This window comes from Myotis yumanensis, unplaced genomic scaffold (assembly GCF_028538775.1).
Source record: "Myotis yumanensis isolate MYYU_CA2020_CCGP unplaced genomic scaffold, mMyoYum1.0.hap1 SCAF_12, whole genome shotgun sequence".
In the NCBI taxonomy this organism is placed as follows: domain Eukaryota; kingdom Metazoa; phylum Chordata; class Mammalia; order Chiroptera; family Vespertilionidae; genus Myotis; species Myotis yumanensis.
The window spans coordinates 42,647,887-42,662,894 of record NW_027223763.1 but is presented as its reverse complement, the minus strand read 5'-3'; the positions used below and the strand labels follow the sequence as shown (position 1 = coordinate 42,662,894).

At 33.3% G+C, this 15,008-nt stretch overlaps 1 protein-coding gene across 4 annotated transcripts in view; it reads left to right on the top strand.

Annotated features, from left to right (window-relative positions):
- Positions 1-15,008, top strand: part of SMC5 (structural maintenance of chromosomes 5) — an 81,980-nt gene that overhangs the window by 46,052 nt on the left and 20,920 nt on the right. For all 4 annotated transcript variants that reach the window (XM_070431520.1, XM_070431518.1, XM_070431519.1 and 1 more), the window contains 7 exons: positions 3,478-3,591; positions 7,557-7,651; positions 8,287-8,419; positions 11,145-11,318; positions 11,414-11,583; positions 13,790-13,913; positions 14,346-14,468. In XM_070431520.1, coding sequence (XP_070287621.1) covers positions 3,478-3,591; positions 7,557-7,651; positions 8,287-8,419; positions 11,145-11,318; positions 11,414-11,583; positions 13,790-13,913; positions 14,346-14,468 — 933 coding nt within the window. The remainder of the gene's footprint in view (positions 1-3,477; positions 3,592-7,556; positions 7,652-8,286; positions 8,420-11,144; positions 11,319-11,413; positions 11,584-13,789; positions 13,914-14,345; positions 14,469-15,008) is intronic.

Below are 15,008 nucleotides of genomic sequence, written 5' to 3'. Positions count from 1 at the left end.
CAACAGTTTATTGACCTCATAAACATTTCTTAGCTCTTTTTAAAAAATCTTTATTGTTGAAAGTATTACACATGTTCCCTTTTTTCCTCCATTGACTCCTCCAGCCCGCCCCAGGCCCTGTGTCCATGGGTTATGCATACAAGGTCTTTGGTTGATTACTTTCCATCCTCCCTCCCTCTCCCACTTTCCCTCTGAGATTCCATACTCTGTTCCATGCTTCCATGTCTCTGGATCCATGCCTTTTGATAGCTCTTATTGATGATCATGGGTCATCAAGAATAGGATTAGCTATATTTAGTAAATCATCTAATGAAGTGTGGCCATGGGTTTAACAGGAAGATTTATATGTAAAATTTAAAATAATAAGTTTGGTCACAAAAAGTAAAAACCACATTCTTTGGTAATGATAGCTATACATACATAATATAAACTTAAGGATTGTTTTTGTTAGATAATTTCTTGTACTTTAGAAAAGAATGTAGTATTGATCCTTGTAGGATTCATGAAAAGTTCTATTTTCCAAAACTTATGATTGTGTTATACTTTATTAAAAATAATTTCATATAGTTTTTAACATTACATCTTATATTACATTAGCAAAATTAATATGCATAATACTGTATTCTTTTCTTGCTAAGATGTATATCATTTAGACTATTTTTGGTAGATCAAGAAGGGAATATCTATTTTGGACCCAGGTACCATTTGATTGATTGGGTAAGGACTGGGAGAAAATATTGTGTCTGGCCCGTGTGCCTCAGTGGTTGAGTTTTGACCCATGCACCAAGATGTCACTGGTTCGATTCCTGGTCAGGGCACATGCCCGGGTTGTGGGCTCGATCCCCGATTGGGGGTGTGCAGGACGCAGTCGACCGATGTTGATGTTTCTCTCATCAATGTGTCTGTCTTTCTTTCCCTCGCCCTTCCTCTCTCTCTCTAAAATCAATAAAAACATATTTTTTTAAAAGAGGAAAAATATTGTGATCCTAAATATAAGTTACAGTCAAGTGTGATTGTCAACACATTTTTATTAAAATGCCAATTTCAAAATAGTACTTTAGAACTTTATTAGATATTTTATCCTCTTGTCACTTGGTTTTTTAATAGTGGCCTATCACTAACTTGGATTACTAGCTGGCATATATTGTCATTTTACAAATCTTTGAGATACGATGATAGACTCTCCTTTTTTACCCTTCCTGGAATAACCCTTCACCTTTTCTATCACTTTCTTCCAAATGTATTCCCATACACACTTAACCCTCCCAGATTTAGTTGAAATGCACCCACCTTCATAAGCAAGTTAATATGTAAACTTAAAATTTTAGTCACATAGCTTGTCAATTAGCAATCAGATTTCATGAGTTATTTCTAACAATTTCAGTACTGAATTGGACAAATGTGGGAAAATGTTTTTACACTTATATTCCACAGTAGTGTTTATAATAGCAGAATGATGGAGCAAAAGAACAAAGTTTTCAAAGATATCGTTAGTTACATGGATTACTCTATGTCCTTATATTGGAATACTATGTGGCCATTAAAAATGTTGCTGTAGGCTCTACTTACATAAAAGGAAATTTGTGGCATGTTAATGAATTATTAAAAAGACTACAGAATAGGATGTATAGAAAGATTTCATTTTTAAAAATTGTGAAACAGAATGCTGTCATTAACCACCAGATCATCTTGGAGTGCTACATACACTTCCTATGTCTACCTGTCTGTCTTACTACTGTGACTAAGAAGATGTGGCTTTGGAGAACTTTACCAAATATTTTCTTCACCAATCTTATGAGAAGGAGCATGCTAAGAAACTGATAAGCTGCAGAGCCAACAAGGTGGCCAAATCTTCCTTCTGGATGTCAGGAGACGAGACCATGAATGCAGTGGGAGTATGCATTACACTTGAAAAAAAAAGTGCAAATCAGTCACTATTGGAAGTGAACAAACTGGCCAGTGAATAACTGCCCCCCTTCCCCACTTCTGTGACTTCCTTTAGAAGTATTTCCTAAATTAGCAAGTGAAACCCATCAAAGATTTGAATGACCATGTAACCAACTTACACAAGAAGAGAGATCCAGAATCTGACATAACAGAGTATCTCTGAATAGTGCACCCTGGGAGAGAATGATGATGAGAGCTAAGTTGTAGGTCGCTTATTGATAGCTATAAAAAAAATTTCTACTTCCTATAGTCATATTGGGGTTACTTTTGCTTACGCTTTCTATAAGTTGGAGCAAATACCCACATACATTTTCTTTCCATTGTGCTATTCTTTCCAATAAAGTAATTTGGTCCGTCCCCCCCCAAAAACAAAATTGTGAAGAAATAGACACTAAATGTTTATAGTGTTGATGTCCAGGGAGTAGTATTTTATGTTGTTTTCATTTTATTTCATTTGATTGTATATCTTTCTCCATTTTCCCAAACTATTGATATCCTATAATTTAAAATAGTGATATTGGACAGCATTTATGTAACAAGTGCTGCATTAATTTTTTATTGTATCTCTTTTAATTCACATTTATTCCTATGAGGTATAGGCTGATTTACTTTACCCATTTATAGGATGAAATAACTAAAGTTTTCAGAGATTTTAGTTCAAGGTTATAAACAGGATTTAAAGTGACATCTGTCTAACCCCAGAGCCTTGGCTTTTAACTACTGTGCTGCATTTTATATATTTATAAAGCCTTTTTTTTTTTTTTAAGAAAGCTGATTTCCATCTGCTGGAGCTAATCTCTCCCTTTAAATTTCCTAGATAGCATTTTTATATACCTCTGTTGTACTGTGCTTTTCATTATATTTATCATTTGTGATAACTAGATTGAACTCTTGAAAATTTTTCCTGACCTATCTTTGTATCATCAAATACCATTGAGTCTCAGCATGCAGAAATGTCTAATTAGCTGGTATTTTTAAATAAATCATTAAGTTTTTATGCTGTAGTGGTACTAGCCTTGGGTTTCTCCTGAAGACACTACTAATAGTTACAATTCATAGCTAGTTTTTTTCATTTTCATAATTTTATTCAGTTATTTGTGTTTTTGTACCAGTTATTGCCATGTATAATATTAATTCCTCTTAAAGATGAGGAAGAAAAAAGTTTGGGGACAGATGAGAAATGTTTTTACTTACAGGTCACAGTCTAAGACTTTCAGTGTTTTCAATGAGTTTTCCAGAAAGGAACTTTATTATTATATAATACCAAAACCACTATGCACCAGGTACTATTCAAGTCTTAGCTTTCATTTTATGATGTATTGGATGTTTCTGGGTAATAATTTAGATTAAATAGATGTTTTACAATGTTGACCCTTCAATACCAAGTTGTTTTGTTTTTGGGGGGTTTTTTGGTCTCCCTTTTTCTCAGTCATCAAATTTAATCTAATTAAATCTACGATAAATGTGATTATTTTCTAGTAATCTGGATTTCATGAAAATCAACTTATTTTTTCTCTTTGTTTTCTTTAGATCAATATGAAAGATAATAAAAATGCCAAATATGTTGAAAATCATATTCCACCAAATGACTTGAGAGCCTTTGTATTTGAGAGTCAAGAAGATATGGAGGTTTTCCTCAAAGAGGCAAGTATAAACTAACATATTTTGACTCACTTGACACTTCCAGAATTTTAAAATTTAAACTAGAGCAAAAAGTGATAATGACTAATTTTACCAGCAGTAACTCTAGTGTGAGCAACTCTTTTACTAATTTCTGTCCTATCTATGCTGTTATTGGGAAATGAATTTGTTTTCTAAGAGGAAAAACAGCCTATACTCCCCTCTGTAATATACAATTTTGAAGTTAACATTTGGAATTAATATGAAGAGTAATTCTGTGACATTGTCTAAAAAGACAATAGAAACATCATAATGATGGACTTTTGGTCTTGAACATCCTTTTGGAAACTATATTAGAATGAACTTAGTTTATCTTTGGATGGGAACTCAATCTGATGTTATTGTTTGATATAAATAAATCTTCAAAAAATGCGATTCCTGTTTCTGGCTAGAAAACACCACTAACCAAGAATCTAAGCCACTGAAAGGTAGCATAGCTTAGGAGCACAGTTAGGCTGCCAGGATTTGAATTCTGACTTTGATACTAACTTGGGCAAGTTGCCTAAATATGAGCCTTAGTTTCCTCAACTCTAAAATGGAGATAATACTGTCTACTTCAAAATATTTTTGTGAGGATTAAATGAAAAAGTATTAGCTAGTACTTGTTAGCTATTGTATTTATTATGTGTATATTACTATATAGCTATATAGTATATATTGTTAGCTATATATGCTATTATATCCTGTCAGTAAGATTTCTTTTTCTTTTGCATATGCCATCTACTTCTTTTAAAGCCCCAGAAAGATTTTATTTGTTTAAACCTTTGCTAGTCAGTCTTAAGCAAGGACAAGACCCTAAATCAGCTCAAGTGGGCCTCTATTTGTCTGGTACACAAGTGGGTAGATTAGATTAGAAAAATTTCTTGCTTTGGCTTTTAACATATTGTCCTCCATCTCGTTCGGGAGTTGGTAGGGAATGTGAATATATGGTGACTGCATAAAAAGATTAAATGTATGAAATTATAAAATGTACTTCAAAAAGTTAAACATTTGTGTATTTTAGGACTAATTTAAGCCTAACCCAGTGAGTTAGTGTTCTAGTATCAGAGCTCATTCAAGAAGTAGGTTGCTTGGGTTACAAGTCTGTGATATACCACATATTGTGAAGGGTGTACCACATATTAAGAGGATTTCTATTTTGAAAGTCACCAGCTTAGCCAATTCTGAGTACCCTGCTTTGCCTCAAAAACACATGCTTCCTCTGTGCTAAAGATTTGAACTATGTATTGATAATTTAAGTTCCTAAAAATTAGACCTATATTATTTTTTCTTGTGCTGTTAGCAATGAACTTTTCAAGGGGTCTCATCAATAAGACCAGAACTTCCTCTTACATGTATGACTTTTTATGTATTTTTTAAAAATATATTTCATTGATTTCGGAGAGGAAGGGAGAAGGAAGGAGAGATAGAAACATCAATGATGAGAAAGAACCATTGATCAGCTGCCTCCTGCATGCCCACAACCCGGGCATGTGCCCTTGACCGGAATCGAACCTGGGACCTTTCAGTCCACAGGACGACGCTCTATCCACTGAGCCAAACCAGCTAGGGCTTTTATGTATTTTTAATTGTGAAATTTATTGTATGTACTAAAGTATATTTCCCATCTTTTTAGTAACTTACAAACCATCTTCACAGTTTTTGCCATTTCATATACTATGCACTACCATCCCAACATGTAGTGCTACTTTTTAAAAAAAAATTTCTCTTTTTAATTTCGAGAGAGAGAGAGAAACATCATTGTGAGATCGAGACATCAGTTGGTTGCCTCCTGCACACTCCGTGCATGGGATGATCCCCACTGGCCAGGGCGAACTATCCTATTATTTTTTTATTTAAATCACTTCACTTTTTAAAATATATATTATTGATTTTTAGAGAGATGGGGGGGGGGGGGGGAGAAAGAAACATCGATGTGAGAACAAGACATTGATCATTTGCCTCCTCCATGCTCCCTACTGGGGATTGAACCTGCAACCTGGGCATGTGCTTTGACTGGGAATCAAACCGGCAACCTTTTCTTTGCTCAGGACAACATCCAACCAACTGAACCACACCGGCCAGGGCTAACTCACTTCACTTCTTATTACTCAAAAAAATATTCTGAAAGGGAGTTTAATATTACTGCAAAATTAGAAAACAGTTTGCACAACAATAAAGATAAAAACAATGTTAGTGCTAGATCTGTACTGTTCCTTACTGAAAGCAGAGAACAGAATTCTTTTTAAAAAGGGAGGGGGAGATAAGGAGTTGTACAGCAGTTTTCTTCCTGTGATGAGAATTGAAAAGGAAATTATTTTCTCATTGTATAATTCTTTTATTTACAGTAACCACTAAAGCAATATATTTTACAAACATAAATAAGAATCAGTATGAATGTATACCTTCTCTTTCTTTTTAATAAAATTTTATTTTGATGTAACTTTAAACTTACAGAAAATATGCAAGAGTATACATGGAAATTCTGTATACCTTTTACCCAGATTCACTAGTTACTTGCATTTTCCCTATTTGCTTTATTATTTCTCCATTGCAAAGTAGTCAGTTTTGCTATAACCCAATATGTTCATTCCTAAAACTCATTATGCTATGCAAAATTATACAATAGAAACCCATTGGGCCTATGGGGAGAAAAATGACAGCATAGTTTTACACATTTAAGATTGTCAAGAAATATACAAATACAATAAATATGTACTTTGTTTTTAGAAAGACCTGAAGCTAGCTTGTGGAAGCAGGCCTTGGAAGGGTGTAGTGCAGTGATGGCAAACCGTTTGAGCTGGACGTGTCAGCATTTTGAAAAACCCTAACTTAACTCTGGTGCTGTGTCACATATAGAAATTTTTTGATATTTGCAACCATAGTAAAACAAAGACATATTTTTGATATTTATTTTATATATTTAAATGCCATTTAACAAAGGAAAATCAACCAAAAAAATGAGTTCGCATGTCACCTCTGACACGCGTGTTATAGGTTCGCCATCACTGGTATAGTGGGTCAAACAATTGAAAGCACTTATCTAAAGTTGGATAGAACGCTGCAACAGCAAATATGGTTGGATAGAGCTCATAATACATGTGGTGACCTGAGATAGCTGGTAGATGTTTGAGAGGAGTGTATGTGTGTTTGTATTTGTGCACAAATTACATGTATTTCTCAGCAGCTAGGTTGAGTTGGGTGCAGTTTTCTGCATTCACCTAGAGAAAAACCTCATGTTTCTTGTAGATAGAATTGCATGTAAGCAAATTTGAAATCCATGTATTTCTTAAATTGTCTCCTAATATATAAGTTGCTCAGAACAAATTTGTCTTCAAAACAAGTATTATACAAAATTATTTTTCTCCTTGTAATTATGTATGTGGAGATACTTTGAGACTATGTTGTATCCTATTCTTCATGAAACTAGGTTTAAGAACCAGTGATTTTGCCCTAGCTGGTTTGGCTCAGTGGATAGAGTGTCAGCCTGCAGACTGAAGGGTCCGTTTCCGGTCAAGGGCACATGCCCTTGTTGTGGGCTCGATCCCCAGTAGGAGGCATGCAAGAGGCAGGCATTCAATGATTCTCTCTCTCTCCTCTCTGAAATCAATAAAAATATATTTAATTTTTTTAAAAAGATGATGCTGGTATCATAAAATGACTTGGGAAATGTCCCTCTTATTTTCTGAAAGAGTTCTGGTATTATTGCTTTTTTAACTGTTTCATAGAATTTATCAGTGAAAATTATAAAAGAAATGGACTCTGTAAAAACACATAACTACAATATCAATATCACTAAAAATTTTTCTTGTAAGTACCATCAAATACCCTGTCAGTGTTTAAATTTCTGATCATCCCATGAATGCCAGTAGGAATACATTAATTTTAAAAATCATTTTGATTAAGCATAGATGGTTATTAAATTAATATTTTCCTTTTTTTATATTCAGGTTCGTGACAATAAGAAATTAAGAGTGAATGCTGTTATTGCTCCCAGGAGTTCATATGCCGACAGAGCACCTTCAAGATCTCTAAATGAACTAAGGTAAGTCTTGAAAATACTATTAGAACTAACCTGTACCTTTTAAATATTGAGTAGTCATTTATCTCTTTAATATATTTTAATTATCTTTTTGTCACATATTTGTTATAGGCTGTATTATTTCCCTTTAGGATCTCTACTTAAGTCTAAAATAAGGAAAAATCTAGGCGCAGGAACAGACTATGGTATAGTTAATATATGATGATGATGTTTTAAATCATTGGAATAATATTGGACTATTTAATTAAAAATACCAAAATGCTTGGTTAATTATTGGGAAAATAAAGTGATAAAACACCACTTAATAATGCAAAAATAATTTCCAGAGGACTAAGTGGAAAAATTGCAATTATAAAATAGTAATAAGTAAATATCTTAACTCTGAATGTAAGTAGACATTCTAAATACAAAATCAATAGAAGAAATGTCAAAAAAAAACAGATTAATAGTTTGTAATCATAAATATATAAAAATTAAACCTTGACAAGGCAATAAATCTCAATTATTAACCACTTAAGTGATTTTCAAATATACAAATACACAAAGAAAAGACTCTTATTTATTGGCTACTTGTCAACCATCAGATTTTTTTAATGATATTTTAAGAAGAAAAATCTAATAGGTGTTTTTCCTTTCAGACAATATGGATTTTTCTCTTACTTGCGAGAATTATTTGATGCACCTGCTCCTGTCATGAGCTACCTTTGCAGCCAGTATCATATTCATGAAGTTCCTGTAGGAACTGAAAGGACCAGAGAAAGAATTGAACGGGTAAGAAAGTACTAAATCAGTAGTTTTATTAAGTTTTCTTAGCTTACACTCAAGGAAAAAAGGTAAGAAATTTAAAGAAGCTTTATCATTCTGTTGTTTTTAACCACATAGAAATTATCTTTGTATTTTTAATATAACATAAAACATAATATAACATAAAGTATTGACTAGTGCTTTATGACAGGAGTGATGTGGAGTTACCTAGAGTAAATAAATAATACCTATAGGGTCATTAAGTTAAATCCTGAAAAGAAATACCTGGCACTCTTACCTGATTCTGTTCTGCCTTGCTTGATGGACCTATGTTTAAACATTACATTAATGATTTAATCATTTAGGTTCTTGTATTCTGGATTATCTTTCAGAGAAATTATACTTCAGGATGGTAGGCTTCGATATAGTGAAACCTCCCCGTCTTAAAGCTTCTACTTAAGATTACCTCATATGTCAGTGACCATCCTTACTTAATAGGGTCTCATTTTCCTAGCTTATTGTAGTACTTAGGTTGTTTTTTTTTAATCCATTGGATTCTTTAAAAAAAAGTTTGTTTTTTATTTTCCAATTATAGTTGACATTCAATATTATACTAGTTACTGTGTACAGCATAGTGGTTGGATTTTTATATAACAAAGTGATCTCCCTGATAAGCCATTCTTTTCTATAATTCTTTATTGTTGAAAGTATTACAATATGTTCCCTTTTTTTCCCCTTTGACCCCCCACCACCACCCCCCAAGCCTTCCTTCAGCACCCTATTGTCTGTGGCCATGGGTTTATGCATATATGCATACAAGATTTTTGATTGATTATCTCCCACCCTCCTTCACCTTCCAGGCTTTTTTTTAATACACTAATTGCAATTTTATTTGGGTGACATTGGTTGATAAGATCATACAGGTTTCTCAAGGAACTCTTAGTTCCTATATTCTGCCAACACGGTTTAGAATTGTCTTCTTACAAGTTAACTCCAAGGCTCCAAACCACATTTGTTGTTTGTATCACAGGCAGAATCAGGGAAGAAATCTCTTCTAAAACAGGTTTTTCCATAACACCAAGTTGCCCTATTAATACCACTTGTAAGCATCTAGGACCCAATTACAGACCTACGGTTACTTACAATATTGACTTTATTAGAAAATATGTTTAAAATTTTCTAACAACTGGTTTACAGTTAATCCAGTGTAGCGCTCTGGTCTTAATTCTACGGTGTTTAGAAAAAAGGACAAGACCATATTCATAAACCAAACCAATGTCTGTCATAACTTTAGGTATAGGTAGGGCTGTTTGAAGGTGAGGGTAGCTTTACTATTGCAAAAAGACTATAGAAAATTCGGTAAGGGCTTTCAGTTTTACTTCTTGAACAGTGCTTCATGTTGAATTATTTTCATGTACTTTTAAGTCACCCAGAGAGCTGTTTTACTAGAGAAACAGCATTGGAATTAAAATAATTTACATTAAAAGTAAAATTAATTCATAATAAGTCATATTTTCCTTCATCTCTTTTCAAATATTTTTCTTAAACTCTATTTTTATATAGGTGATGGTATCTTTAAAATCCTTGAAAACATTGAATGTTTCTTATACTTATTGTTTCATTGTCCAACTCGGTGCTATATTGTATATAAACACTTATAAATTATGATGAGATGCTTTCAGACATGTGCATATACTGTAAAGTCCCTGACATTATTTTGGATATCTTTCAGAAGATACAAACTTATATTGAGGAAACTACTTATTATCTGCAATCATATCTACATAATGACAATAACAGCTATATTTCTTCCTTAGACTAACAGTACATTTTTTAGTGTAAGTTTTGCTTTATTATTGAATTCTAACATTTTAGGTTCTCTAATAATGACTACAACCTATTTATGGAATTGTTCTCAATTTCTAATACTTCCCCCTTTGGTTAAATTTTCTGCTGACACTCTTGATGTCCTTTTTGGTGGGAATGCCTTTCCCTCACCATCTCTCAGTTAAATCCCATTTAAAACTTATTTTCCTGAAACTTGGGTAACCTCTTCTAGGCTTTCCCTTCATTCCAAATTATTCAGCATTGGATGCCAGTTTATAAAATTTAGGATGCTTAAATGTCTTTTCACTTAGACTATAAACTTCTGCAGAGAAGCCATAATAGTATTGGTAATGAACCTTTAGAGTTTAGAAAGAAACTGAATTACAGCAGCTTATTTTTATTAGATCTATTCCTTCTATAAGTTCTTGAGAAAAAAGATCCCCCCCAAAATGCAAAAATTAAGTCTCTGAAATCCTTGACAAGTGTTTCTATTAAGTATTTTCTCAAATTATACAGGAATTGAATTTAAGATTATGTATATTTGAACAGTATAACTGAGGGGAAGGAAGAGTAACTTACCTGAAATAACAGTTCAATGTATGGACACATGGGTCCTGGTATCTTTTCTGTAGATACAGTAAAGCTCCAAAAGTACACTTAGTTGGGAGCGATTGTATAGCGAAGTAGAATATAGTTAGCTTTGCTAGTTGTTTTGGTTTCTCCTACTTTTCTTAATGTTATCTAAGATAATAACATAAAATGTATCAGCTACCTTTTTAGAAATACTGTTGGATAAGTTTTTAAAAAACAGCTGTATACTATATTTTGATCTAAAATTCATTTGATCTGTATTTTTAATTCTTTGGTTTTTTTAAAATATATCAGATATTATTAGATATGCACTGATACTTATTTTACATTGTAGGTAATACAAGAAACCAGATTAAAACAAATGTATACAGCAGAAGAAAAGTATGTGGTGAAAACTTCTTTTTATTCAAATAAAGTTATTTCTAGTAACACATCCCTAAAAGTAGCCCAGTTTCTCACAGTCACTGTGGATCTAGAGCAAAGAAGACACCTAGAAGAACATCTAAAGGTTGGTTTTTTAAAATTTATTAGAAAAAAATATTAACTGGATTTATAATACTTTAACTAGGGGTCTTTAAGTTAACTATTTTGAATATCCCATAGGAAATTAATAGAAAATTGCAAGCAGTGGAATCAGGGTTGATTGCTTTGCGTGAGAAGAACAAACATCTAGAACACAAAGATAATGAACTCAGACAACGAAAGAAGGAGCTTCTTGAAAGAAAAAACAAGAAAAGACAACTGGAACAAAAAATTAGTTCCAAACTAGGAAGGTATTTTGTATCCAGTTTCATGGGGTGTGGCTGGGGACACAAAGCAGTATGGGATATTATTAGTTTACCCTGTAATGACACCATAATTCCCTCAAGCACATTTTGTAATAATTTTTTTCTCAAACTTTAATCCTACTACCAGGGGAAATGAATATTAGCTTTTAGTTTCAAGGTTTTTCCCATATCTTACTACATCATAGCTCAGATCTTTTTGTTGTTGTTATTTTATACTTCTTGCCTATAGAATAAAGATATAGATATTAATGACATAATCAGCCTTTAATAATAAATGATAGCTCATTGGCTTGAGTAAGATGTAAGTTTACCTTGACGTAATATAGTATGTGTTTATAAACACATTCATAAATTGAATCATATTTGAGATGCATTAAGAAAATTTTTTGTTTTTTTTTTTAAACAAATGTCATTAACTTTTATTTTATTTTATTTTATTTATTATTATTTTTTTTAATATATTTTATTGATTTTTCACAGAGAGGAAGGGAGAGAGATAGAGAGTTAGAAACATCGATGAGAAAGAAACATCGATCAGCTGCCTCCTGCACATCGCCTACTGGGGATGTGCCCGCAACCCAGGTACATGCCCTTGACCGGAATCGAACCTGGGACCTTTCAGTCCGCAGGCCGACGCTCTATCCGCTGAGCCAAACCAGTCTCGGCATTAACTTTTATTTTAAAAGTTAATAATGTACCTTGGTTGCTTAAGACAAGTTCTATCTTTTTAGTCTAAGTGCCTAGAATTTTTTTTTTTACTTCAAGCCTTTTTTCAACTTAAACCCTTCACTTCATTCAAGCACCTGCAAACACTTAGCCTTTACTCTGCAGCTGCTATACTGTCTAAAACTAAACTTTCTCCTCATAAAGTATTGTTGATTTTCATAGTGAAATGACTTCATATGTACAGTTATGCACTTTGGAATACTACAGTGGTGGCCTGACTAGTCCCTACTCTCTTCAGTGCCTCCAGAATACTGTAAATTTCTCTTTTTATGTTCCTACCCCATGTAAGAATATCTGTTGTGATTTTCTGCCATTACATGAAATTTACTTAAATACTATTTTCCCTTAGACTGACTTTCAAGTTTTCCAAAATCTTGTTTCACTCTACCCATGCCAACTCATCACCCTCCCCATGTACCATTCAGGACACTGTATAACTCCACTGAACTAGTTTATTCTTGTTTATTATTGCTCTTGCTTTATCCCCTAACGGCAACATAGTGTAGTGGAAACAATTTAGACTTTGGTGCATTCATACCACTTCATATCTGTGATCTTAGGTAACTTAACTTCTGAGCCTTACTTTCTTCATCTTAAAATAAAGAACAAAATATTAACTTTATATATTTTTTAATTTCAGAGATGAAAGGAAAGGGGGAGAGAGAGAATCATTGATTGGCTGCCTCCTGCATCCCCCCTACAGGGGCCCACAACCCAGGCTTGTGCCCTGACTTGGAATTGAACTGTGACCTCCTGGTTCATAGGTTAACTCTCAACCACTGAGCCATGGGGTGTTTTTTATTAAGCAAGTCCCCCATCACCCCCCCCCCCCCGACCCCCAGTTAAGCTCCTTAAGGGGAGGGAGGGGGCTGTGTTTATAAATAATATTGAAAACAAGAGTAACAACTAATATGCATCAGTTATAAGCCAGGCACTATACTAAGTGTGTTACATAGTTTACATCTTCACCACAGTCCTGTAGGAGGGGTTCTCGTATGATTTTTAATTTTTAGATGAAGAAACTGAAGTCCAGAAGAGTAACTTGTCCAGTTATGCAGGAAGGAGCAAATTCAGATCCACATTTGTAACTCCAAATGCTATACCATTAGCACTAGCATTAGTTGCCTAGATATATTACACTGGGCACATAATACGGGGTGTGGTAAAAGTAAGTTTATAGTTGTGAGTACACAAAATAATGTTTGTTACTGAATTATTATTTAGTATTGCATTATTTTCCATACAAACAACTGTAGGCCTGCTTTTGCCTCACCCTATACATATCTCAACAAATACTTTTTGATCCTACATAGTTGCATAAAATGATTGTTTAATCTAGAAGCTAGCAGTTTAGACATCTGGGTAGCATTGCTAAATAGCTCATAAAACAGCAGGGGACCAAGGATTTGGGCTCAATCCTGGTGTATAACTGATTTCTACATCATTATACGTTTCATCATTACAGTTTAAAGCTGATGGAACAGGATGCTTGCAATCTTGAAGAGGAAGAGCGAAAAGCAAATACTAAAATCAAAGAAATAAATGTTCAGAAAGCAAAACTTGTTACCGAATTAACAAACCTAATCAAGGTAAGGCATTTTCTTTATATTAGGTAGATAAGACAAATTAGTAAAATCTTAGAGATTTTTAACTTTATTATTTGACGTTTTTATTATCTATAATAATAAAAGTGTAATAGACTAATTAGACTGGATGTCCTTCTGGACAAAGCCGGGGCTCCGAGGGAAGCCCGGGTCCCAGGTGCCAGCAGCTGGGGGAAGGAAGGCTTACTCTTGCATTTCGTGCATCGGGCGAATTATCTAGTAAGATAATAAATTGGTTAAAAGCACTCATTATGCTAAATTATAAATACACAGGAAAAGTTTTTAAAGTTCTCTTGTAAGAAATAGTTGTAAAAATAAAAAGTCACATCAGATGAAGAATATTTTTATGGCTTATAATTTTACAATTAAGAAAAATAATACATTAAAAAACAAACTTTTACGGGTGTTTGTTCCTAGATTTGCACTTCTTTGCATATACAAAAAGTAGATTTAATTCTTCAAAATACTACAGTGATCTCCGAGAAGAACAAATTAGAATCAGATTATATGGCTGCATCATCACAACTACGTGTCAAAGAGGTAAATTTTTTGCTTCTATTTTTTTTAACTTTGGGGTTCTAGCCTCAGACCTGTTTGAAAACAATATATATCAATATATCCAGTATGCAGTTTGTGTTCTGTTTAATTTACAAATTTAATGCATTCTGCTGATTTGGAAACAATATTTGAAATACTTTACTTTGCATTTGTTATTTGATGGTGGTAATAATCATAAAAGATAAATCAGAATATCTGATTTAGTTCCTTGAAAACTAAAGTCCCCTGTCTGGTTTCTTATTAACTCATAAATTATAGTCATTTGCACATTTCAGAGAGTACACTGACGATGAGTTCTAATTAACAGTAAGAGTGATATTGTATAGTCATGGCAATTTAATCTTCTGTAACTATCTGTCTGTGAAATGATGATAAAAATTGAAATAGTACATCCTCCCCTGCACACTAAGTTAACATACAACACAAAGAAAGGCTAGCAACAAAATGGTAGTGACCTGGTACAGTTTTTGAGTCTCAAATCCACATAATAACAAACCCATGGACAACATATACAACAAAGCT